Genomic DNA, 26,413 nt, shown 5'->3' on the forward strand with positions numbered 1-26,413 from the left:
GAGTGAATACCTACCAGGAGGAATACATATCAAAGTGAAATTGCATATATTTTTAATTAACACATCTCTTTAGGCTGTACATACGCTGTTTCAAAATGCCTACCAGAACATCTGTATATAGTGTATTTGAGCTTGTCATATTCTTTTTTATTAGGGACATTGCTGCTCGGAACGTTCTCGTGTCCTCAAATGATTGTGTGAAATTAGGAGACTTTGGATTATCCCGATACATGGAAGACAGTACTTACTACAAAGGTGAGAAACTGGAACAGCAACTAAGAAGTTGGCTCCAAATCATGAATGTTTCGTGTTTTGGTTGGGTAAAGGCTGGTTATTGAGATAAGGTCTCTCACTATGTAGCCTGGATTGGCCTCAAACTTGTAATCCTTTTGATTCAGCCTCCCAGGTGCTGGGGTTATGGAGTGCACCAGACACCCAGATTTTTAACATAGTTTTTAAAAGATGAACAGTGTGTCACAATGTCCAGGCCACTTAGTGGAGGGGGAATGGCCTTGTCAACCAATGGTGCTGGAACAGTTGGATCTTCTCAAGGAGAACCTCACCCCAAAGTAACTCAGTGCGGCCTGTAGACTTAGTTACAAGACATATAACTGCAAAAAGTGTTACAAGAAACAATGTAGTAAACCTTTGTGATCTAGAATTCATTGTACATGACACCAAAAGCAAGGGTGCATAAAAAGAAAACAGTTGATAAGTTGCCCCACTAGAATTGGTCATTTTTCTATAAAGACTGTTAAGAGGATGAATGACGAGGTGTAGAATTTGAGAAACTATTTGCCAGCCACATATGTCATAAAATAGCAGTGTCAAAGGGTGAGGTAAAGGAAGTGTGCCCTTAAAACAGACACATTTGTGGGACTGGAGAGATAAACTCATACATAAAATAATTAAAAATTTTTAAATTTGATGTGTATGAGTGTTATGCCTGCATGTGTCATAAGTGTGCCCGTATCATGCAGTGCCTGCAGAGGTCAGAAGAGGGCGTCAGATCCCCTGGAATTGAAGTTACGGATGGTTGTGTGCCTCCGTGTGGGTGCTGGGAATTGAGCCTGGGTCCTCTGCAAGAGCAGTTAGTGCTCTTAACTGCTGAGCCATCTTTCCAGCCCTGAAATGTAATAGAATGTTTTTAAAAAGAAGACACATTGTGGAAAAGACTGTGCAGGTGGTAGATGAGCACACAGCTGTTTAGGGTCTGAACTAGGAATTGCATGTCAAAGCCCCAGGTGAGAGAACTCTGCACCCATCAGGATCACGGAGCAATGAGTTGCAGCACTCAGTGCAGGCAGAGACATGGGGAAACTGCTCAGAAGTTGCTATTGTGAATGTGAAGATGCTGAACTACTTGAAAAGGAGTCTGGAAGGCTCTAATTGCACAGCTACCATACCCAGGGCTTGAACTCGTGGGCAGTGACCAGAGAACTGAGACACGGCTTTACACCAAACTTCAAATGTTACTAGAGCTTTGTTTCTTGATGTTAGCCAAAATTTGCACTCAGGGCTTGTGCTGGATAGCTTTAGTGTCAACTTGACACACCTGGGTTGAGGAAGCCTCAATCGGGGAATTGCCTCTATTGGACTGGCCTGTGGCCATGTCTGAGGGGCATCTTCTTGATGAGTGATGTGGGAGGACCCAGCCCACTGTGGGTGGTACCACCCCGGGCAGGTGGGCCTGTGTTGTATAAGAAAGCAGGCAGAGCAGGGGCCAGGGGAGCAATCCAGTAAGCAGCAAAGCAGCGTTCCTCCATGGCCTGTGCTCCAGCTCCTGCCTCCAGGATCCTGCCCTGAGTTCCTACCTTGGGCTCCCTCAGAGATGAACTGTGACCCGAGAGATGTAAGCTGAATAAACCTTTTCCTCCCCAAGTTAGTAGTGGTCAGAGTGTTTTGTCACAGCAATGAAGAAACAAACTAGGACAGGGCTGGGGGTACAAGTCAGTGCCTGCCTAATGTATGGGAAGTCCTGTGTCTGGTCCCCAACATACCACACACACTCTGCAATCGGCTCAGAGTGCTCTACCCAGTGGACCCAGATAACCTGTAAACTCATCCGTATTTCAACTGTGATCCTTTGACATAAAAGAATTGTTTGATGATTTTATTTATTCATCTAGCAAGAGAGAAAAAGGTTTTTACTATTTTCAAATAAATTTCATATTCAGCTCAAATCTTAACAGCCCAAGCCCCTAAAATTCCAATTCAGAACTAAATTCCAAAAATCCAGGCATGGTGGTACGTGCCTTTGATCCCAGCACTTGGGAGGCAGAGTCAGGCGGATTCCTGTGAGTTTGAGGCCAGCCTGGTCTACATAATGAGTTCCAGGTCAGCTGGTTACAGGGAGACCCTGTCTCAAAAGACCAGAAGAAAAACAAAAAAAAAACAACTAAATTCCAAGTTACTTGACCAGTGATTTCACATTAAATGTTTATTTAAAATAGAAATCTAGCAAATCCATGTAAACATCTTCTCAGAATGGTCAGTTAGTGTAAATAACCTCTAGAAGCTTGGGATTCTTCAGAATGCTAGTTTTTCTGAGAATTATAGGTCTTCAGAGAGACTTGCTGCTTACAGAGGCAGCCCGTGGGGCCCGTGTTTGTTCCTCCTGCTCTGGGCCCTGCCTCTTTGTTCTCCCCAGCATGTTTCCCTCTGTTCACAGGGCAGTTGACCCTTGCTCTTCCTCTCTCTTTCACCTGGTATGTATTTTAGTGTGCTTCTGCATCTGCCTTGCAGAATGAGAGTCCTTTGAGGAAAAGCACAGTGTGTAACACTCAGCAGTTGGAGTCTCTAGTGAGGTTGTGGCTCTGGTAGGAAGGCATTTTCAGGGCCATTAATCGGGTTTTTCTTTGCATTCCCTTGGCCCCTCTGTCTCTATACAAACTGCAGTCAGTCCTGGGTTTCCATGGGTTCCAGCCTTTCTGTTCACCTCTGCTAAAGTTTGCAGCTCCTCAAGTTAGTACTAGAGTTGCTTTGTAGTCATTCAAGGTATGCACAGGGCAGTCAAGACTATACCTGAAGTTCAATAATGGGGCACTGCTGTCTGAGCCAAAGGACTTAGGTCAGGAGACAGAGCCAGCAGTGCTGGTTCCCGTCAGTGGAGCCACCTCAGCATGGTTAGTGGGTCTGAGCCTGGTTTGTAAAAAATAGAACCTATCCAAATGAATCGTTTTAGGATTTAAGATTGTAATCTGCACAAAATGTGTTTATATGAGTCTGTGTTTCCCCTGGGAACACAGATTCTGTGTCTGTAGCAGCTTTGTGGATCCCAATTGTCCCAGTGAGAGCCAGATGTACTCATCATCCGTGGGGCATTTGTAGATCAAAGGTCTTGACTGCAGGTGGAGATGCTCCAGGACACTGAATCCTGTGTCGTGGGGACTGTGTGTGCTCACTGCCTAACTAAAGAGTAGGGGGCATCCGGGTTCCTCTTCTAACCCAGGCTAGCTACTTGCCACCCCAAATTACCTCAAAGGACCAAGGAAATGGAGAATCATTCTCCCTGAGAAATGGAAGTCCAGTGTTCAAAGAGCCAAAGCTTTTTATTTTGATGCTAAAAGTCCCAGCCAGCTCCGTTAGGTTCTCAAGCAGGTGACAAGGAAAATTCATTTTCTAAAATTAATCTTCTAGCTTCCAAAGGAAAACTGCCTATAAAATGGATGGCTCCAGAATCAATTAATTTTCGACGTTTTACCTCAGCTAGTGACGTGTGGATGTTTGGTGAGTATTTTTTTAAATAAAGTATTTACACAGTCTACAAAGTAAAGTTAGCATTGTCTCTTCAGAATGCGCAGGCTGCTTTGTCCTTCGTCAGACTTGTTTTTGATCACCAGACCCAGTGCTGTGCTGCAGCTTTCAGATGCTGCTAAAATGCCCTGTTGGGTCACTGCTGTCTGCTGTCCCCATGGGACATCTGCTTGGTGCTTTCTTCCTCCTCTCTGTGCCCTCATTGTATCTCAACACTCAGATCTCTGTGGGGAGCCGCTGGCCTAGAGGTCTGCCTGTGCTCCCTTACTCTGAAGCTTCTGTCAAGGCTTGGGAGCTGGCCCTTCATCTCTTGTGATTTGTCCTTTGATGTCTAGTATGACCCTCCTGCTGCTGCTCTGTGGACTGTTGGAACACCTCCCAACTGGCGTGGAAGTGTGGCTCTAAGGTTTCTACATCATAGACTTACATTCTTTCCTAATTAGAAACTGCCTTACTTTTCCCGCCCTGCCCTCCTAGTGTTAGTCCTTCTGCCTGGAATACTCATTCTTAATCTAATGTGAGGTGACCCCTCCTCACAAGCTTCCTGTATCAGTGTCTACTAGATACCCATTCCCTTGCTCTGCATGCTGTGTTTTCTTCCTGGCGCTGACATTCATGTGGATCTCATGGGTAGGCTTGGGTGAAATGGTCTGTACAGTTTCAAACTGCTTCAGAGAGATACATTAAGTTCGAGTAGCTTTTTCTTCTGTAATAAAACCAACTTCATAGACACCAAGTGTTCTCACTTTTTTTCTCTCTCTGCTTGCTGTTGGTTTTATAACCATTTAGTTCTTTGACCAGCAAGTAAGCAAAAGAAAATACTAGCAAGGTTCTGGGGTCCAGGTATGCAGGTGCATGTTGGAGACCATAGTTGCTGACTGTGGAGACCACAGGGAAACACTGCACTTCAGAGTCTTAACTGCCTGTTTCTTCACATTCTAGCATTTTGGGAATATCTTGAGATTTTACACTTGATATTTATTGAGGCATTTTTTTTTTTTATACAGTTGTACGTGGTATATTCATGTGGGCTTTGTCAGTTGGGTGTTGTTATTTTCATATATAACGGGTTAAAAAAGCTCTTGGTAAGAGTAAAATAAAAATCTAAGTGATAAGTGAAGATTATTTCATAGCTTAAGATGGCAGCGTGTTGTCATAAAATAATAGTGTTTTTTATTATCAGTGGCATCATAGATTTGACTTTAAAAGAATGATATTTAAAGACGTGCAAGTCTATGTGGCTGTTGAGCTGAGATGTATAAATTTCAAAGAAAGGTGCCTGGGTTACCCAAGGTTCTGAGACATGACAACCAGTGTTGCTGTTACTGATGACTGTTGTGGGTTTCCAGCAAGAAACTGCTCAATCTTCAGCACCAAGGCTTTCTTTTGTCAGCTCTATTTTAGAATTATGGACATCACTAGACTTGGGGCCAATTTCAGAATTTGTTTTCAATGAACATACAATGTGGCTTGTCTCCTTAGAGGCCGATTTCACTCCGTCCAGTCGGTCTCTCCCCTTGTGCACCACCTTTAAGTGTGTGTTTTGCAATAGCAGTAGACTTGAAATGGACGGAACTTCCAAGCATAGACACAAGAACAGCCCCAGAACTGGAGCAGTCCTCCTTCCCATGAGCCAGAACTGTGGTCCTCTGCTGTGAGCTGGAGCTACAGTCACTTCACACAAGCCTGGTACTTTGGTCCTCTACTGCAGTCCACAGTTCCACATTCCTGTGCTGGTAGGCTGATGGCGGCACAGAGTGGAGGGTGGAGGACTTCCCGATGCTGGGCAGCAGTTTCAGCCTTCCCTGGGGGGCTGCATTTCCCCACAGCCGCCTCCTCTGAGGTCCCAGGTTGTACAAGGTAGTGGCTTTGCCTCCGTGTTGGGCTTATGCTCAGGATATTGGAGGTCTCTTGTCATTTGCAGATTCTGGTCATGGGAGGACTGATATTCTAGACTTCCCACCTCCCCTGAGGCACACTGTGGTTTTGACTCCACTAGTGGTCCTGGATATCTAGGCCTGATGTTAGACCCCTCCCATTCCCACTAGTGTACCTTCACCTGTGCCCTACAGAAAATGTAAATCACCTAATTGAACTTTAGAGAGAAAAATCACAGTCTGGGAAGTTTAAAAGTGCTATAATAACTCAACTGATACAATTTTCAAACTAAAAATATGCAATTGTACTTTAGGATGTAAATTTGCAATTCTACATGTCTACTGTTGTTTTTGAATATCATTTACTGACAAAACTGTACCACCAAACTTCAATAATAATGTGAAATTTGTCATTGTAATTTGTCATAATGTGAGTTTGCCATTCACTTTGTTTCTAAATTCTCCAACCTATACAAAGTTTTTCAAAATAATTTTGTTATTTTTTTAAAGAAAACAATGCTAATAAAAACATTTTTAAGTTATTTTTAAAAGCTCCATAAAGGAACTGGGATGCCCCAGGAGACACAAGAAGTCAGGAGGGCCGTGACACAAGATGCTGAGAGACCTCCAACCCTGGGCGAGCACACTGTTCCCTGTCACAACCACCAACCTTAGTGTCAGGGCTGCTGTATTTGTTCTTTGTTTGAAAGGATGTGGTGAATTCTTTAGGGTATGGAAAGATGGTGGGTAGATGCCTGGTTTCTCAGGGCAGAGGGCAGGTGCACCTTCTGAACTTGAGTCATGGCCCTTGGTTGAGATGCAAGTGTGGAAACCAAACGGTACTGCCTTTATGGATCTTGGTGAGGAATTCAAACTTTCTTAAGCTCAAGACTTAAACAATAGGATTACTTTAGTTAAAATCAGGGTGGTCTAGAGTTGGCAAGGGGTCTATCTACAGGTCACTCAGAATTTTGTTTTGTTTTTGCATCGGCTAAGCTAGAACCTATTATGGTAGCTGGTGAGCCACTTCATAATAGAACTTTCAGAAGTAAGCCACTAAGGCGACTCACGACTTTACCAACTTTTCTTGGTGATGATTCAACACTTCATTCTTCACACCGTATCAATTAGTGATTGCTATTCTCCTGTATTTTTGGCACTAACCAAATGCCACTATGAATAGGCAAGTTGCCTAGATTTCCCACCTGACTCTCTCATCCCTGCAACCTGGGCATTCGTTCCTCTCTTGGTGCTGAGCTCACTGCACTGTTTTCGTTCCCACCCCACAGGTGTATGTATGTGGGAGATACTGATGCATGGTGTGAAGCCTTTTCAAGGAGTGAAGAACAATGATGTGATCGGTCGGATTGAAAATGGGGAAAGATTACCAATGCCTCCAAATTGCCCTCCCACCCTCTACAGCCTTATGACGAAGTGCTGGGCCTATGACCCCAGCAGGCGGCCCAGGTTTACTGAACTTAAAGCTCAGCTCAGGTAGGAGTGGGGCGGCAAGGGCCTGGGGCGGGGGCAGTCTGCTGCTTCTCCTCCTTTGCAGTCACATCTTCAGAGGTCACGGTAGCAGTGCGTCTCAGGTGGAGCTATTTCTGTAAATGAGTACTTGGACATGTGATTTACATGTCTCATTACCTTACTAGAGTGTATAGTGAAGTAATCTTCCTAAAGATCTGGCTGTGATCAAACCTCTTGCCCCTGGCTTCCAGCTTGGCAGGGCTTTAGGAGACCTGTGACCATCTCTACTCATCTCACACAGCACCGTCTCCTCCCTGCACTTGGTGCTCCCCAGTGCCTGACTGTTGGTACTCCTCTACACACTGTGTTCTCTGCCTGTCCTTGTTACCGGATGAACTCTCTTCAGTCTTCAGAATCCATCCCCGGTAGTCCTTCCTTCAGGAAACTTCTTAATCAACCCTGTCTCCCAAAGAGATAGCCCCTCATTTGGCACCTTTTGAGTATTCCCACTGTTATATTTAAAACATCGTTGTTCTGGTACTTGTGCCAAGCCCTGGTAGGCCCCAGGCCTCCAGCAGCTCCAGACCCCTGGAGCTCTCATAGAGACCAGGTTTGTGCAAGCCCCTCAGAGAAGCGTCTATAGTCTCCCTGCCTCCAGGCCTGGGGAGGTCTTGGCTGGCTTGTCTGTGTCCCTGGCACATTGCGGAACTGAGAGCCATCACCCATGTGCTACTTGTTCCTGCAGCTCAGTGCTGGGTTTAGGACTAAACCAGGCAACTGCAGAAAGATGTTTGCTGAATTGGATTGAATTGAACTACAGTCTAGGTAGATGTAGACCAAGCTAACATTTGGGTAAGACTGTATTTTAACATACTCCGCAGGCTTGAGGAACTTGACCACACATATAACACTTAGGCTCAGTGTGTGCTGTCACCTGCCTTCACACTTAGGGGCCTTCCCTGAAGTTATGTGAATTTGTATACTTGCTGTGTTTTAGTCATGTTAATAATCATCTTCAAATGTCACAGACCAGAAGACCTCGAGAGCTCATCTAACCACCTTCTCCTCAGCCACTGCTCAATCTGCTAGGGAAGCTCTTTGTGGGGAGTGTCTCAGGAAGTTAGGCCTCATGGTGGCCCAACTCACGTAGGTGGTTTACCCAGTCAGTGGTGTTGCCAAACACATTTGTGTTCTCAACACGGAGAGCTCAAGTGTCCATGAAAAGACAAGCTGTGTTCATTTAGTGCAGTGAGGCTCCATTCCATGAGACCAGCCACCCTGTGGTCCTGTCCACTCTCCTCCCTGGGGGTCCCTCCCTTCCCTGGGACAGCTCTGCGTGGCCTTTCTCATGGTAGGCCTCCCTCTCAGTGTCTCCAACAGTGGCAGTCCATCCTTGTCACTTTCCTTCTAGTTGAAAACCCTCGGTCTTCTCTGATCTCTTGCTTCTTAGTTTTTTGCTGCAATTACCCTGACAAGCTGGTTTGCTCAGAAGCAGTTGTAGGTTTTGTGTCTCAGGGTTTTTTGGGAGGGGCGGGCTGGTATTTTGCTCTGTTCCTCATATTGACAGATCCTGTAATTGGCATCTCCCCCTTTCTGGCTGACAGGAGGTCCGTCCCCCTCCCTGCACCCCTTTCTCTGCTGATTTCACTGCCCAAAGGCCTGCTTCTTGACTACCCCACTTCGCAGATACGCTATTCCACCCCTGAACTTGGGCTGGCCAGGCCCCTGCCCACCTCCTGTGCATCCAGTGCTCTTCCTCCCTGCCTGGCCTGCCTGCTCTGGGCTCTGCCTCTCCATCTACAGCTTTGGGCCTGCCCACTTGTCACAAGTGCTGAGCTTCCATTTGAAATTGCCAGTGGGACACCACGGTGCAAGCAGCAGAGCACCTTCTTTGAGCAGCTTCTCCCTCACCTGCAGCTTCTCGTCTGTTTGGAAGTAACTGACTTAGTCTGACATTCTCAGAAAGCAGTTCTGTTCCTCCAACACCTTCCTCTGGCTTCCTGTGGCTTTTTGTGTCCAGCCAAAGGCTGCAGGCCACAAGTAGGGCCTGACATTATCTTGTACCCCTTCACTTCTCACACCAAGGCCAGACTCATAGGGAAGACCTCCTCTGCCTGCAGAGGCCTTCCCGTCTTTCTTGGCCTCTTTGCACTGACTCTTCTGTGACTTCACAGCTTGCCAGCCTGCATGCACCCTCTCACAGCTCTGTGTTCTTGCGCTTAGCCACTCTGCCACAGACAGCCGCACCCTGCATTCAGCTCAGGTGCTGGTCGCTGAGGCACAGATGACCGGAGCACTTTTCCTGCCCTCGAGGAGCTCACAGTCTAGTATGTTTCTTCCCTACTAGACTGAGGCTCCTTGAGGACAGGGATCGTCCTACTCACCTCGGTGTGGCCGCACCTCAGCCAGGAGCACTGGTGCACATACATGCCTCTACTATAGCTATGGCTGTCGTCTTGTGCACATTGAGCACAGGTAACTGAGCATTCCTTTACCCTCCACAGTGGAGTTTGACTTTGCCTTTTGGACATTTGCAGTATAGCCACCAGATAGGTCAGTGACGTTTAACCTTATAATTTCTTGCTTGGGTTTTCATGAACGTGTCGTGATAAGTTCTGTTATTAATATTATTAAGATTTTCTTTGTTTTGGTTACCTCCAAGCATTTACTAAAGAAACAGATAGCCTCTAACCCCACCAGGGAAGTCAAGTATGTTTCCCAGTTCACTCCTCTTGACTGCTTGTAACCAAATGCCTCACTGAGACCTCCTTAACTGAACTGTGCATTCTCTGCCCAGCTAAGTTGAGAAAATGACTTTTAGAAGCTTGTTAGGCAGAGTTCTAGGAAGATTTCCTGGCCAGACTTTCCTGAGTGGGCCCCTGAGACCCAAGGAAACTGTCTTCTTCATGTGTCCTGTTTACTGTTCACAGGGTGAACCCATGAGAAGCACAATGTGATTAGCTTCAGGTGGCTCAGATCAGGTGTCACGAGCCTCTGTGGCAGTGTTAGTCTCATGAACAGTAAACATTTTTCATACCCCTCCCGTCTTTTTGTTGTTTTTATTTTGTGCGCCAAATACTTGCAATGAAAAATCACCTAATCCTTGGTTAAGCTCCATTGATTTTTTTGTTAGTTAGGTACTGTGGCAAGGAACCATAATAAACAGCTTTTAGAGCTTCTGTTCAAAGTGAGGATTTCCCAGCAGCGGCCTCTCTGGAGGGTGTGCCGCCTGACACACACGTCTGTGGGCACTTGGCTCACCTTCAGCTCCTCTTGCACTATTCATGCTGTATCTCGGTGTCTACCCAAGTAGGTCACACGGCTCACTGTTCTGGTTGACCTATGAGGCTGCTGGCTGGAGGGGGTCACTGCAGAAGGATCAAAGTGTGGAGTTCTCAAAGCTGTGTGACCTTCCGCAAATTAGCTTTGTGAACCTTAGCTTTCTGGTAAGAACAGGGTCACAAGTACTGCCCCATAATGCTGTCAGTAGTCTAGGAGACAGGAATAGCAGCAGAGCCTCTGCAGATCCATAGTTACCAGTTAGTGTCCTTAGTTCAGTCTGGTTGCTGGAATTTAACTTTAAGGCAAACAGCAACAGCACTGTTTAGATAGTGAGCTTAGGAGACAGACCCGAGTTTAAGCCAAACTCTACCACTATCCCCCAGGGAATGCCTTTGCGCCTCCCTATCTACTTATCGAAAATGAGGATGCCAGGGACAGCTACTGTCCTAGGTAATCCTGAGGGACAAGGAACAGAATCCCTGTGACCTCCCCGAGCACATAAAAGGTGCTTTTTAAGTGGCATTCTGTAGACAATGTCTTAAACAGTGTCTAATCCTTTGTGATCCTCCATTTGCCCTACAAGGCAAGCTCTGAATCCAGATCTCCCATGTGACTTCATGGCATGAGATGCTACGCATTCTTGAAAGCACTTTGCAGTTTCACAGGTGGTGTCTTGCCAGCTCCTGCTTAGTTCCTGCCACTGCTTCTCCTTGGTACCATCTTGTGAAGGCCAGATAAAAATTATCCCAAAGAGAAGTTTCCCAGTGAACTCTGCCTGCTTCCTCAAATGTCTGCAGCATCAGCCTTCCCCCATTAAAAAGCAAGTCAATCTAAATTTAATAGGCATTTACTATGAACTTTAAGTTGTTTCCATGAAAAACAACATGCTCCATGTTCCTGCCTAATTCTTTCTTTCCCTTCCTTGGTCCCACCACACCGAAATGTTCCCAGTGCCCTGCTTCTTAGTTACCTGCCTGACTGTGGCTTTGTGTGCAGTCTCTGACTATACTGGGACTTGGATTTCACAGAAACTACTCCTTGGACTGCACCACTCCCAGAGGGCACTCAAAGTTGTGGGTCCCCACTTTGCTCTCCAGGAACGTGCTCTGACTCGCTCTTGGACAGTGTACCCATCCTTCCCGGCATCCCCAGCCTTCTGTACTTGGCCATACTCTGATCCCTCCCCACTGCCTGTCTGACTTGCAGCCAGACACCTCTTGCCTGTTTGCTATTTGCCGTCTGAATGTGAAGCCGTCAGACTTGATCTGCTACAGCTACCGTAACATTTCACATCAGTTCTCTTTCTGTCGCTGTTCTCCTCCTTTCTGTGTGTCTTCTTTAGTCCACCTTAGTACCTGAGCACTGAATGGTGTCCCTAAGCGTGGTGTCTAGATGTATTAAGGAGTGGAGCAGACATGGAACGTGAAGTGTTTGCTTCTCATCTGGGTTCTGTCTCCTTGTCTTGTACTTACAAATGGGGTAGAGACATGAGACTGGATGGAGAGGTGGGGAGACAAACATAGGAATTTTTGAGTATTTCTTTTTTATATTTAATTATGTGTATGTTTTTGTGTGGGTATGTGCAGTGCCCTCAGTGGACCGGAAGAGGACATCATCAGATCCCCTGGAACTGAAGTTCCGGATGGTTGTTAGGCTCCATGTTGGTGCTGGGTATTGAGCTCAGGTCCTCAGAAGAGTAGCCCATGTTCTTAACCACAGAGCATCTCTCCGGGCCAAATGGTAGGAATATGGGCTCCACATCAGGAACCAAACAAGCAGCCAAGCCTGTAATTTCAGCACTTGGGGTGGGGGCAGGAGGCTGTCAAATTCAAGGCCTGCCTGGTCTACATAATGAGGCCCTGTAGGGGTTTGTGGAGGAAGGTAAAAGGGATGGAAGGTAAAAGGGATGGGCCTGAAGCCTGACCAAAAGAGAAAGACAGGAGTTCTGTGTGGCCAAAGTCTTGGCCAAGATGACTTGGGCACCTGGAGACCAGCATCTGTTCACCCTCTCTCACAGGCCCATTGTACTTTTAGTGTTTGCATTGGAAATTGTAATACACTTCATTTACATTGAACTGCCCTTGTGGAGTTAGCAATTGGACTTAATGAAAATGTGCAAACGGCATTTGCTACCACACAGTCCATTATATTACATCATACACACACACACACACACACACACACACATCCCACATGCACATGTGTTCTTAGCCTCAGAAGGTAAGTTTGTAATAACGTTTTAAATACATCTTTTTACTGACCTTGGCAGGGACCATGTGCATACCGCAGCACATGTGTATATTAGAGCACAACTAGCTGAACCCTGTTCTCTCACTCCCTGTGGGTTCCAGGGATGGAGCTCAGGCTGTCAGGCTAGGTGGCAAGTGCTTATGCTGCTGAGCCATCTCTACAGCCTGTATTTCAAATACATTTTAAAGACAGAAGAGGCTGTCGGATGGATCCCCTGGAACTGGAGTTAGGACAGTTGTTAGCTGCCATGTGGGTGCTGGGATTTATACCCGGGTCTTCTGCAAGAACAACCACTGTTCTTAACCGCTGAGCCATCTCTCCAGCCCCCCAAAATCTATTTCTTTACAATTTAAATGGAAACAAGCGCACAGAGAAAAAGAGACAGAAAATACAGGAAAATCTCCAATCCTTGAAAATGGGCCTTTAATTCTCTTTACTCTCTCTACAGCCAGAAATCAAAATATTTTGGAGAATGAGCGTCCTTGTACCTCAGCTCAGGGCCAGCCCACGTGTTATCCCATACCCTGGTCCTACTGAGAAGGGCTTTTTCGTGGCTCTTTTCTTTCCGAAGGGGTCCAGCCAGCCGGCAAATAGCCGTGGTCCCCCGTCGGGCTCACGACCCCCTCACCACCGCGACCCCCTGGGGCAGCCAGTTGGCGCGCAGCCCACGGCGGGGACGGCTCGGTGGGCCCAACTTTTTTTTGGGAGGGGGGTCTTTTTGAGACAGGGTCTCCCTGTAGCCCCAGCTGTCCTGGAACTCACTATGTAGACCAGGCTGGCCTTGAACTCACAGAGATCCACCTGCCTCTGCCTCCCAAGTGCTGGCTGGGATTTATACCCGGGTCTTCTGCAAGAACAACCACTGTTCTTAACCGCTGAGCCATCTCTCCAGCCCACAGGGTTTCTTACTGTTTTGTTTTCTTATTTAATTTTTTTGTGTGAGTGCAATGCTGGAGTTGCAGGCTGCTTGGAATCGAACTTGGGTCCTGATCAGTACATGCTCTTAACTGCTGAGTAACCTCTCTAGCCCGTTTCGGGTTTTTTGTTTGTTTTTAAAGACACAGTCTCAAGTAGCCCAGGCTAGCCTTGATTTTGCTATAGAATGGAAGATGACCTTGAACTTACTGTCTCTAACTCTTCAGTGCTGAGCTTATAGGCCTGTGCCACCACCCAGTCACCCAGTTTTTATCTGATGCTAGAGAATAAGTCCAGGTTTGTATATGCTAATTAAGCATTCCATTGATTGAGCTGGCTGCCCCAGCCCAGAAGCTTTCTATATTTATCCCCACACCATACTGTGGTCTTCTTACATATTTTAATTTTTTATACTTTTTATTTATTATTTTTATTTTTAATATGTATGCATGTATTGCCTGCTTGTAGGTAAGTGCACTCGTGTTGTGCAATGCCTGCGGAGGACAGAAGAGGCTGTGGGATCCCCTGGAATTGGAGTTACAGACAGTTGCTAACTGCCATATGGGTGCTGGGATTCAAACCCAGGTCTTCTGCAAGAACAGCCAGTGTCCTTAAAAAAACACACCTGAAATCAAAATACACGGCTGTACCAAACAAGAATGGCTTTTAGAAAAATCAGTGGTTAATACAGCAAGTGAACAAGCAGGGCTGCTTCCGTAGCATGAGATTGCACACATCATCAGTGAAGAGACGAATGTGGTTGCCAGGTGCCTGTGCCATCCGCACGGCTGCAGCATGGTGACTGGCAGAGTCAGGCCTCCACTCACAGTCCCCGCTCAAGCCTCAGACTTGTTTTCTGCAAAGATACCAGTGAGTTTGTTAAAAAGGTCAAGTCCATTCCTTTGCAGTGAGGCAATGTTGAGTCATTGTAAGAGATCATGTTTCAAAACTGGTATTCCCATGAACTTGCCAGAACACGCTCTTTCCCGCTAACTTTTCCCTTCAAATTTTTTGCTGCTTTTTCTCTGGGTATTTTCCAGGTCTTCCTAAGTAATTACAAACCCAGTCTGAGTTTATGTCCAAAACAAATTTTATGATAGCAGCCCTTTGTTTAGGTAATCAGAGTCCATTTTCCCCCCATATCAAATACAACAGATTGTTTTCTCATGTTTAAAACACAGATGTCTTATAGTTTCAGTGATGTCTTATAGTTTTTATTAGACAAACTCACTACATAAATGCTACAACGAAGTGCAGGCTGGGGAGGTGTTACGACTCTGTGTTACAGCAATTGCCTGGCATAGATAAGGCTCTGGGTTTTGTCCATAGCAACAGCAAAAGATGTTGGGGCACAGGAAGGGTGGAGGAGGCGTAAATCCTCCTCCTTTCCTGGTGACCACGAGGCAGGTACAAGTATGGCCCCCGTGGATTTACTTGACAGTTTGCCGTTCTCACAGTGTTCTCCAGCGTGGGGCTGCTTCTCTGTTCTGTGGATGGGGCCTGCTCCCCACTGTTGTTTTGCCTTTGGGACAGTCGGGGATTCGAACCCCAACCACCTGACTGACTGGCCCTCAGCATTCCAGAAACTCTCTTGGTTGGAGTCTTAGTTTTATACTCTGGCTTGGTCTTGGTCCTGTTGCTCCAGGAGGTGAGGGTAGATTTCCACTCTTGCCAGTAGGTTGTGAGGTGATGCATGGCCAGGGGTGCTGCATGCCAGAGGAGTCGAGCCGGAGCAGTTTAAGTCCCATGGACTTTGACAGCGAATTGGCTACGTTGACAACTTTTTCTTCTAAAGGGAAAGAAACAAATTTGTTAAAGTTCTCCTTACCCCCTCAGAATTCTCATCCTCACTTTGGCCCATAATTAAGCGGATGCAGTTACCAAGTGTGTTCACGTTTACTAAGTGACAAGTCTCGGCTTTTCTCGTTCCATCTATTTGCAAGTTAACAACTTGGAAACCACCATCCAGAAAAAACCATGGGCTCATTGCCCATGTACCCTAGGCAGCTAAAAGCTTTCCAGTGCAATGTATTGCTATTAAAAACACTGTGTTTGGGAAAATATGCTGTAGTTCAACCCCTGTGACCCTGCGCGTCTTCCTTTGCTGCTTTGACGCTCAGCAGCTGTGCAACGGCGGGCTCTGCAGGGGCTCCGTCTATGGGCTGGCTGGTGTCTCCAGGGCTTGTTTCTATTCCTGACTCTGAGTAGCAAGTTAGGGTTCTTAGGAGCATTCCACACGCTGTTTCTCGTACGAGGGTGGTGCTGAGATGCACGATCACCTCCCACTTGCCTTTGCGCTCTTGGAGGCACAAGTCTGGCGTGCTCATGCTGGAGCCTCACTCAGTGTGCACATGCTCTTCAGCTGCAAAGAAGACTTCATCCTTCATCCATCCTTCCAGGAAGCTACACTAAGCTTCAGTCCCAGGGCAGGCATTGTAAGGGCCCAAAGGACCTTGTAATTCAAGGTCAGAAAAGGGCAAGTAACTGTGAGCAGAAGAATTTGGCCAGGTAGAGCCTCCTCACAGCAAGGGACCTCGCAGGCCCTGTTGGCAGGTTTTAGCAAGTGGATGCACAGTAGTGTTAAGATCAGGACGAGCCATTTCACAAAACCCACGTAGAATAACATGGCCATGGCCCTTTTAGGCTTCTTGTGGCTTCCCTGTGTTTAATTTGGTTTAAGTAGAAGAAAAACCTTAATTTTTTGTTGTTGTTTTTATTTCCTTGGTTTTTATGGGCTTTTCTCATTTTTAAGAAATTCTACTATTTTTATTTTATATGTATGCATGTATTGCCTGCATGTAGGTAAGTACACCCATGTCATTCAATGCCCGTGGAGGTCAGAAGAGGCCGTTGGATCCTCTGCGACTGGAGTTACGGACAGTTGTTAGCTGCCATGTGTGTGCTGGGATTCGAACCCGGGTCTTCTGCAAGAACAACTAGTGTTCTTAACTGCTGAGCCATCTCTCCAGCCCCAAGGCTTTTTTTTTTTTTTTTTTTTTAAAGTCATAAAATGTCAGAATCTGTGAAAGCACTCAGGCTCTGGACCTCTGACCAAGCTGTGCTCCTCTCTGGGCCATTTGCCGTTCTTTGCTTTGCTCTCAATCTGGGCCCACAGCCCAGTGACCATCTCTAAGTAGCCTGCAGGCCTGTCCGTCTGGCCACCTGTGAGCATAGGCCAGCATGCTCCTCTCATCCAGACAGCAGCCTGCTCCTGTTGGGTCTCCACTCATCCATATGCCCATAGAGTCACACCTAACACTGTTCAGGGCATGTGCCATTTCTGGGCATGTAATGGACCCTCAAGTGACAGAAACCAGCAAACACATTGCAGTTCACCAAGAGTCACTTTGAGGTGAGCAGTAATTGAGAATGTAGAGGAAAGCACCAGACTCAAGGCAAGCTTCACAGAGGTAGTAGGATTGGGGGCACTTGGAATGCAGGTGGGGGTGTCCAAGTGGAGAGAAAGGCAGACAAGCCTGTATGAGAGGCTGTGGGGAACATGGTGTGTCCAGGGACTTCCCTGGACACGTGATTACCTCATGTACACATAGTGCTCTGAAGAACGTGGTCCTTTCCTCCCTCAGTCTTGGGTCTGTGGTCTGCGTGTGGTCTGTGATCCTGGGCTGAACTGCCTGTGCTTCCACCATTGAGTGAAGCTATACTAGCTCTTGCCCAGGCCTCATTTGTTCTGAGAATGGCAGTGTGTTCAAAGGCTTTGTGTCGGTGGCCAGGTAGCAAACGTGTGAAAGTCAATTGCAGACTGAGGTAGGAGGGTGGGTGGATTTGCCAAAAGATAGTTGCCCCTTTATGTTTCACACTGGAATTAGATTGTGACCTGTGTGAAATACTTGCAACCCCTTGTAGGCAAGGTAGCTGTTGGCTACTGGGAACACGGTTGAGGAAGCTGACATAGTTTTGTCCCACTTTTAAAACCTTGCTGGATTTCAGAGCTCTGTAGATGGCCTAGTAGCTGGAGGTGCTGAGGATTGAACCCACGTCTTGTGCATTCTAGGCAAGTACTCTACCACTGAACTGTACCCCCAGCTGCCAAGAAAGATTTAAATATCATTAGGACGTGTGTGTATTTGCGTGTTTGCGTGACCTTGTGCCATAGCTTCCCACCACTGCAGCTAGAAGGAAACCAAAGTCTTACTTAGAGGAGGGCAGGCTTTGTGAGTGAGACCTTTTTTAAAGCAGCAACAGGATCTTTTCTTTGAGGGGAACATTTCCTTTCATTCAAGGGGAAAAACATCCTTTACATCTGCAGTGATGGCTTGCTGACTCAGGGGAGTTATGGAATGAGTTTTGTCGTCTGCCTGTTCCTGATTCGGAGGAGACTGAGAGGAACAGGCTCCAGCCTCCAGTCGGCAGGAATGTCTTTTTAAACAGTCGAGCAGATTCCCAGATTAGAAGGAGTCTATGCAGCTGATGTCACTGTTTCCTGAGTAATTCTGGGTGGTTATTTACTGCATCTGGCTGCCAGGGGCCAGAATCTGTGAATGAGCCTCATTATTAGGACTCTAGGTTGCAGGCATGGAGGGAAGAGCTGATCGTGGCCACAGTTAGGACGAAGGCTACAAAGACCTGCAGCCTCCAGAGCCCCAAGGAGGCTGTGGGGAGTGGGGGGCTGGCCACGGCTCTCTGGGCTACATTCTGAGGCGCGCAAAGGATGGCAGACAGCCAGGACTGAAAGGCCGCCCGCATTGCCTCAGAGGCCGCTGAGCAGCCTGGCGGTGGTAAGTGGGGCGTTTCCAGCTTAGAGCAAGCAGTGCTTTGAGAAGCACCTGTAAGTACTGTTCGGGATTTTTGTGTGTGTTTTCTTGATGTGAAGTTAGTCCATGGTTGTAATGAGTGAGCTGGGGAGATCTTGGCCCCCTGCTAATTGGTCACCATGTGCTAGTGAGTTGGTGCTGTGTGGGAGCCTGCGTTCATGCAGTCTGCCACAGACATGTAGATGCTTGATCAAGGGCGGCTTTGGGATTTCTCATGGCCCTCTTGTTCGGCTTGGAATAAGCTCTGGCGTGTGTATACAGATGGTGTTGGCCTGGCCTTCCTTTCATTGGGGTCTTTTCTTCCCAGCTGTCTTCCTTACCTGTGGCTGCACTTTAAGTAGACTTTCCCATGGAGACCACAGCTATTCCAGACTCCTTCTGTGAAGGGTTGGAATCCCAATCCTTCTGTCCCCTGTGTAGAAGACTCCTTTCTCCTGGGAGCAGCTGGTGAACCTTAGATAAGTGGGGTGGGCAATGAGCTGTCTGTCCCTTTAACACAACGTGTTGTCTCTCCAGCACAATCCTGGAGGAAGAGAAGGTGCAGCAAGAGGAGCGGATGCGGATGGAGTCCAGAAGACAGGCCACCGTGTCCTGGGACTCTGGAGGGTCTGATGAAGCACCACCCAAGGTAGCTGAGGTCTCCGCCCCAGCTTTGGGGTGCCCCTTTAACTTCTGAAGTCTGTGACTGCTGTTGTCTGTGAAATGAGCCGGCAGGCACGTCATTCTGTAGTAGATGCTCTAACATGAGCCCCTCTCTGTGCCGTTGCGGGCGTCCACTTTCCTCATGTGCAACATGCCCAACCAGGATGGGACGGGACTTGATGCTGAACTGTTCTTTCCCTCCCCACCTTCCCTCCTCCTCCTCGGTGGTAGTGTGGGAGACTCCCTTTATGGCAGTTAGATCCACTTTCCTCATGTGCAACATGCCCAACCAGGATGGGACAGGACTTGATGCTGAACTGTTCTTTCCCTCCCCATTCCCTCCTCCTCCTCGGTGGTAGTGTGGGAGACTCCCTTTATGGCAGTTAGAGATCTCTAAAGAGTCAGGTCAGAGAGTCAGGATTAAAACATCAGACTAGTCCCTGAACGCTTTACACTTGCTTTATTTAAAATGAGTCCAGTTTCATCTAATCGAATGTCTTTTGCTTTGCTTTGATTTTGCTGGAACCTTGTACTCGGTTTCTACCTGTTCTGGCCTGTGGCTGATGGCTGGATTGTTGGAGGGAGTGTTGCATTTGTCTAGGCTCCTGGTGAGACCCGGCATGACACAGCACCTGATACCCAGCCTTCTCTTGCCATCTCCAGGTTCTTCGTCTCCTCTCTGACCTCATTGCTCTTAGGATGGCTGGCCAGTTCCCATCTATTAAAAAGTCCTCAATACCTTTGGGGTTTTGGTTGCTGTGTTGCTTTTGTTGTTTTGTTTTTTGTTTTGTTTTGAGACAGGGTCTCCCTGTAGCCCTAGCTGGCCTGGAACTTGCTAAAGACCAGGCCTTTCTTTGGTTTTGATGGAATAGCCTCTTTCCACACTGTCTGGCTTGAGTAAATAATTTAATTCAGATGTGTTTCTGGAAAGTAAGCAGACAGCAAGCAAGCCTTTTAAAAATACAGTTAGTAGTTTCCTGCATTTGATACTTGGTTAGCTAAAAATGTAATTTGACACTTTATTTCATTTTCTTTTTGAAAAATATTCAGAAATCTGGTAGCACTGTATAAATATTGTACCAAGAGGATTATGACAATGCCTAAAAACATGTCTTTTCCCGTGTTGAGGTATGAAGCGATGAGCCTGGCACACCCTGGAAGTAAGTGTAGGTAGGGGTGTGAGCACAGGCCGAACAGAGGCCTCTCTCAGCCCTCCTTCCACAGATGGCACAAGTCTTCCCCTCAAGGGGCCATGCTCTGAACCAGGAAGAACTAGATGTTCCTAGCTTAACAGAAACATCCTTCTTTACCCATAGAAAAGACACAAACTCTTCATCCTAGGCACTTAAGGCACCACAGCCTCTGGGGTTTTTTGGTTTAGGGTTTTGTTTGTTGGGTGGTGGTTAGTTGGTTTTTGTGTCCTTCCTCAGCCTCCCAGCTGCCTGTTTTAATTCGTGACAATTGCAGAGTAGTCCCATTCTGAGAGGCCAGAGAATCTCCTCACTTACTTCTAAGGCCTTGAGGTCAAGCAGGTCTGTTGTCTGGGGTTGGCTATTTACAGTCCGATGACAGGTCATCCGTCCCTATTCCATCTCTTGCTCTCCTTGTTTGTGAGATGGTGGTATTAATACCCTACCTCTTGGGGATGTGGGTTGGTAAGTCACCGTATATTACTTCTTTTAGTGCTCAGAAGAGCTCTCCTACTGAACTACACTGCCAGTCTCTGAGTACTTAAGTTTCCTAAATTTTCTCATCTTTTGGCTTTTTAACAACTTCAGTTTAATTTTTAAAAATATATGTATGACTGTTTGACTTGCATGTGTGTAAGTGCACTGTGGGCATCCCTGCAGAGGCCAGAAGAGGACATCGGATCCCCTAGAACCGCAGTTAAGGACAGTTGTGAGCTGCCATGTGGGTGCTGGGAGCTGAACCCAGGTCCTCTGCAGGAGCAGCCAATGCTCCTAACTGCTGAGCCATCTCTCCAATCCCTAGTTTGACTGATTTTTAAAATTAGGCTTTTAGCTGAGCATGGTGGTGCACGCCTTTAATCCCAGCATTTGGGAGGCAGAGGCAGGCAAATCTCTGTGAGTTCAAGACCAGCCTGGTCTACATAGTGAGCTCCAGGCCATCTGAGGCTACAGGGAGACCTTGTTTTAAAAAGACCACAAAAAAAAGAGAAAAATCGGGCTTATATGGTAGAGATGGTTTGGCTTCTTTCAGTTCTAGAGTGAAAAGACCAGTTTATAATTTTATCCCTGCATGCTCAGTTTTCCCAGCCTCCCAAGGTACTTTTCAAAGTGTGTGTTTTGAGGGAGTTTTCTGTAATCAGGGCCGCTTCTGCCCAACACCTAGGTTTGTCTAAAGCAGAGGACAGTGAATGTAGCTGGATCTGTTGGGACACAGCCTCACACACTCATGAGGACCATTTCACTGGCTGGTGAGACCAGAGGTGGGCTCCCAGTCACGTTACATTTGTTAGCTGGCATTTGCATTGCTAGAGCTGTTCTTACCTTGGAACAAATCAGTCAGCATCACTAAACTGCACACACACCTTCACCACCAACCTTATACACTTAGAAAAATGACCTGGATAAGGTGTGCAGAGTGACAGTGTGAGTCCAGGCAGCACACACCCAGACAACATGCCTGTCCCGAGGATGTGCCGGGGTGACTCAGGCAGCTTTCCTCAAAAAACACCTAGCAAATATGCTGTTCACATGGTGGACATTTCCTCAAAGAATAACGGAAGTAAAGCCCTGTCTTTCAGTGAAAAAAGTTCATAGTTGCCATTGCTAAAAGTTAAGTTTTCAGTCAAAAATTCTAATTTTTAAAAACTTAGACCACCATGACCTTGACTGTTTCCCAATTGGCAGAGTGTTGTGGAGATCTCAGGGCGACATTACCGAGTGATGGTTAGAAATTATTGTGTTCGGCTTTTCCCAGGGAGACGTAAACAAACCGGTACAGTCCACATAGGGTGCAGCGACAGGCTAGAGTGTAAGTCCATGAAAGTCCAGCTCGACAAACCGGTCAGCTTATGGGGCTGACTTACCAAGCAAGGGTGACCCCAACGCAGCTATATCACCTCATCATGGACACAGCAGCACAGAGACCCCCTTCAGTCACCCTTCCACGCTGTATATTCTAACACATCCCTAGACCACGTGCAGCCGAGCATAACTATACCTGGCAGGGAGGTTCAGGAGTGCCTGGAATCTCCAGTGTCTGCCTGATGACTTCCGCACTCTCCTGTGAGGGGACATTGACAGCCTGACCTTGAGGGCCTCTCGTAAGTAATCACAGCTGCTCCGAAGAAGATGGTGCTTGCTTGGAGGAATGCCCTTCACAACAGAGATACATACTGTCTGCTGGAGTACATCAGCATTCGTCAGTCTGCTCAGCTCAGTGAGCCAGTACTTTCTAGTGCTGACAGGATGTGACAGAATTACATATGGATAAAGGGTCCATTTAAGGCGGAAGATAGAAGCTGGGTATGGTGGAGCTTGCCTGCCATTCCACATCCCAGGGCTGGGGCAGGAGGATATCAAGTTTGTGGTTACCCTGAGCTACAGAGCAAGACCCTGTCTCAAAAAGTTAACAGAAAAGGACAAGACAGGGTGATGGATTTTAATGTAACAGATTAGTGATAGGATTGAGATTCCACACTGCCCCTCATTTGCAAGAAGCTATGGCTTGGGCTGGAGAGATGGCTCAGCAGTAAAGACCACTGACTGCTCTTGTAGAGGACCTGGGTTCGATTCCCAGCACCCACATGGCAGCTACAAACCGTCCTTAACTCCAGTTCCAGGGGATTCTGAAGCCTTCTTCAGACCTCCGTGGCATTGCATGGCATGGGTACTTAACATACATACACGCAGGCAATACACTCATAAAATAAAAATAATAAATAAATTTTAAAAAAAAAGAAGTTATGGCTTGATTTTGAGTTTCTAATAGAAAATGGCATTCTCAGTTGTGCCTGCATATACCTGTCACGTGTGAGACCTGGGCTCCATCTCCAGCACACTGAATACTAAACTCCCTTTGCCAGTAGCAGCTGGATGAGTTGTCAGTTTTCTTCCCAACAGTTGCTAGTCTAGAAAGTTAATTGATAAACCAAGCAAAATAACATGTTGATACACAAAGTGGAGTTGGTCCTCGTCCTGGTTCTGGGCTTTGACCTGTTGCTACTCTGCCGCCACATCCAGCTGAGCGATGTGTAGGAGCTCTGCAAGGTGTAGATGCCTCATTGTACAGACTTGCCCTGAGGGAGGTGCCAGCCAGTTCTGGGCCTCCAGCTATGTCACTTTTTTCCCTCAGTCTCTTCCCTCACCCAGGAGGATTCGGCCAGTATCCCTTCACTGCTGTGTTTTGCTGTGATAGCCCAGGTTTTCCCAGAAGGAAGTGGTTCAGACCCACTGACCTACAGTGCAGTCACAATGATGCTTAAGAAGTGCCTTCAGAGCCGGGCGTGGGGGCGCACACCTTTAATTCCAGCCCTTGGGAACCAGAGGCAGGCGGATCGCTGTGAGTTCAAGGCCAGCCTGGTCTTCATAGTGAGTTCCAGGCCAGCTGGGGCTACAGGGAGACCCCGTTTCAGAAAGACCAAAAGAAGAAAAACTGGGCTTGGTGATGCAGCCTTTAATCTCACAGATCTCTGTGAGATTCAGGCCAACCTCATCTACATAGTGAGTTCCAGGCCAGTCGGGGCTACAGGGAGACCTTGTCTTAAAAACAGATAACAAACACACCAAAAACATAAAAAAGTAAAAAACAAACAGGAAAGAGGGAGAAAAGAAGGTGGGGGATGGATGAGAATAGCAGTCCTTTGACCTCGAAAGAAAGGGCCAGCAAGACGGATCAGCATATGAAATTGCTTGCCATGAAACATGACTACCTGAGTTCTAGCGAGACTCATGGAAAGATGGACAGAAGGAACCAACGCCTGAAAGTTGTTCCCTGACACACACACAATAATAATATGAAATGACATAGAGGAGATGCCTTCCTGTCACGGGAAAAGGCATAGTGAAAAAGAAACCAGTCATAAAGAGAGCACACAATACATGGAAGGTTCGGAGCAGGCAGGGTTGACTGCTGTCGGGGTCCTTGAGTCATGCTTCTGTGGAGCTGGGTCTGGAGCCGGCTACCCTTGGGGGGCACTGTTTGAAGTGTGACAGGGCTGAAGGCTGAGGAGACACTCTCTGCTGAGGAATTGAGCAGCTCATGGAAGCTGGAAAGGAGGGTCGTTTCCGTTTCGTCCCCACTACGCCCAGTCCCTCATGTGTGACTTTGGCTGCTGCTTTCAGCTTCTTTTTCAAACAAAACCCTTCATCTACTCTGAGCTTGGAATTCATGTATCTAAAACACAAAACAAGCATTTCGGAGCTGGATGTGGCTGGAGCAGTGCTCTGGCTTGGCCTCCTGTCCACAGGCTAGGAAACGGGACAGTCAGTTCAGCAGTGTCAGGACTGCCCACAGGGATGGAGCAGAGGTCACATGTCTGCTCCTGGCTCACTGCACAGCACATTCCGTCTCAGCCTCCTTTTGATGATAGGCCTTATGCAGCTAGGACCCACACACTGGTTTGCCTACTTAAAGCCCTCAATGTAAAATTACCCCTCTCTGTATTCAGAACTGCGTATCTCTGGCTGCTATAGATTGTCCTCCCTGCAGGCCCCTCCCCACCCCAGCAACCACCCATTTGCTCAGTGTCAACCTTGCCTGCTCTGAACTTTGCATGTATTGTGTGCTTCTTTTCCACTTAGCACGTTTTCAAAGTTCATGCATGTTGTGGTCGGTGGCACTACATCTTTCCTTTTTATTTAAGCATCACTTCATTCCTCACGAAGTTCCACTTACTGGGGCTGGTAGGTTTTGTTTGTCCACTTGTCTGCTGGTAGACGTTGCTCCCCCTTCTACATTACCAATGGCATCCTTAAGAGCATGCATGTGTGTGCTTTCACGGGGGCGAGTGCCCTTGTTGGTCTAGTGGGCTTACTGAACTGTACGGTGGTTCTGTGTTTGGTTTTCTGGGGCTCACCACAGCGCCCTGTGCAGTGCTCCATCTCACTCTCCCCACACTGAGCCAGGGCACTCTCTACTCCGCCTCACTGTTACTTTGTCTTTTTTTTTTGTTTTTTTTGTCTTTTTAAGACAGGGTCTCCCTGTAGCCCCAGCTGTCCTGGAACTCAACTGTGTAGACCAGGCTGGCCTTGAACTCAGAGATCTGCCTGCCTCTGCCTCCCAAGTGCTAACTGTCCCCGTCATCATAAAGCAGTTGCTTATTGGTTTTGATTTGGTGTTGGGCATCTTGTTTTGGCCAGTCTATATCCTCCTCAGGCCTGCTCACCGCTCCCTTCCACCCTGACGTCATTTCAATGACGTCTGCTTTATCTTGGCTCTTTCCTTCGTCTATTGTGTTTTGGATGTCATAGCTAAGAAACTGTTGCCTCCCCCTCCCCCAAGGTAATTTCAAATTTTTACTCCTATTTTCGTCTAATAATCTTAACTGTTTTAGCTCTTAAAGTTTGTGAACCATTTTAAATGTTATGTAAATTGTGAAAAGGGGGTCAAACTTGTTTTTCCATTTTTTAATTCTTGCAATTTTCTTTTATATATATTTATTATTTAATGTGTATGAGTATATTGCCTGTGTATGCACCCATGTTGTGAAATGCTGAAGAGGTCAGAAGAGGGTGTTGCATTCCCCTGGAACTGGAGTAAAGGGTGGTTTGTAGCGACCATGTGGGTCCTGGGAATCAAACCTCTGTAAAAAGCAGTCAGTGCTCTTAACTGTTGAGCCATCTCTCCAGCCCCAAATTTTTGCAGTTTTTATACACTATAGTTTGATGGTATTTACATCACATTTTATGTCTGTATCTCCCCTTACTGCCCCTCGCCCAATTTAATATATTCTCATATATATATAGCCTGTAGAGTCTGATTTGTGTCCCCATATGTCCTTCAGTGTGTGTCCATCCTCTTGACTCACCAAGTGTCCCATCCCTCTAAGGCACTGTCTTTCTCCCTCCCAGCAGCCATCAGTTGCCAAAAGTTCCTTCGGTTGTATTGGGATTCCTTACCCACGTCTCCATATATGTGCTGGAATGTTGTCTGGTTTGAGCTTGCATAGGACTTGTGCATGCTGTCTCCATTGCTGAGAGTTCATATGGGTAACTGACCAGCTGTCCAGAAGACTCTCTCCCTGTGATCATCTACCCCCTCTGGCTCTTACAAATCTTTCTGCCTCCTCTTTCACACTGATCCCAGAACACTGAGAGGCAGAGGTTTGAAATAGGTGTCCTAATAAGGGATATACACTCTTCAGCCCCTTACTCTATGCATATTGGCCAATTGTGAGTTTCTGGGTTAATTACCATCTGCTACGTGAGGAAACTTCTCTGGTGAGAATTGAGAGATGCATTCATCCTGTGTATAGAGGTTGCA

General features: G+C 47.0%; 1 protein-coding gene across 12 annotated transcripts in view; it reads left to right on the forward strand.

Moving 5' to 3' along the window:
* Ptk2 (protein tyrosine kinase 2) overlaps positions 1 to 26,413 on the forward strand; it is a 223,995-nt gene that overhangs the window by 154,852 nt on the left and 42,730 nt on the right. For 11 of the 12 annotated variants that reach the window (XM_029555008.1, XM_029555009.1, XM_008851064.2 and 8 more), the window contains 4 exons: positions 155 to 255; positions 3,640 to 3,729; positions 6,923 to 7,127; positions 18,839 to 18,950. In XM_029555008.1, coding sequence (XP_029410868.1) covers positions 155 to 255; positions 3,640 to 3,729; positions 6,923 to 7,127; positions 18,839 to 18,950 — 508 coding nt within the window. Of the gene's footprint in view, positions 1 to 154; positions 256 to 3,639; positions 3,730 to 6,922; positions 7,128 to 17,811; positions 18,287 to 18,838; positions 18,951 to 26,413 lie in introns of those variants that run through there. The other variant, XM_029555010.1, reaches the window with a different exon arrangement.

The sequence above is a fragment of the Nannospalax galili genome, unplaced genomic scaffold (assembly GCF_000622305.1).
Source record: "Nannospalax galili isolate Female #2095 unplaced genomic scaffold, S.galili_v1.0 scaffold525, whole genome shotgun sequence".
Lineage (NCBI taxonomy): Eukaryota > Metazoa > Chordata > Mammalia > Rodentia > Spalacidae > Nannospalax > Nannospalax galili.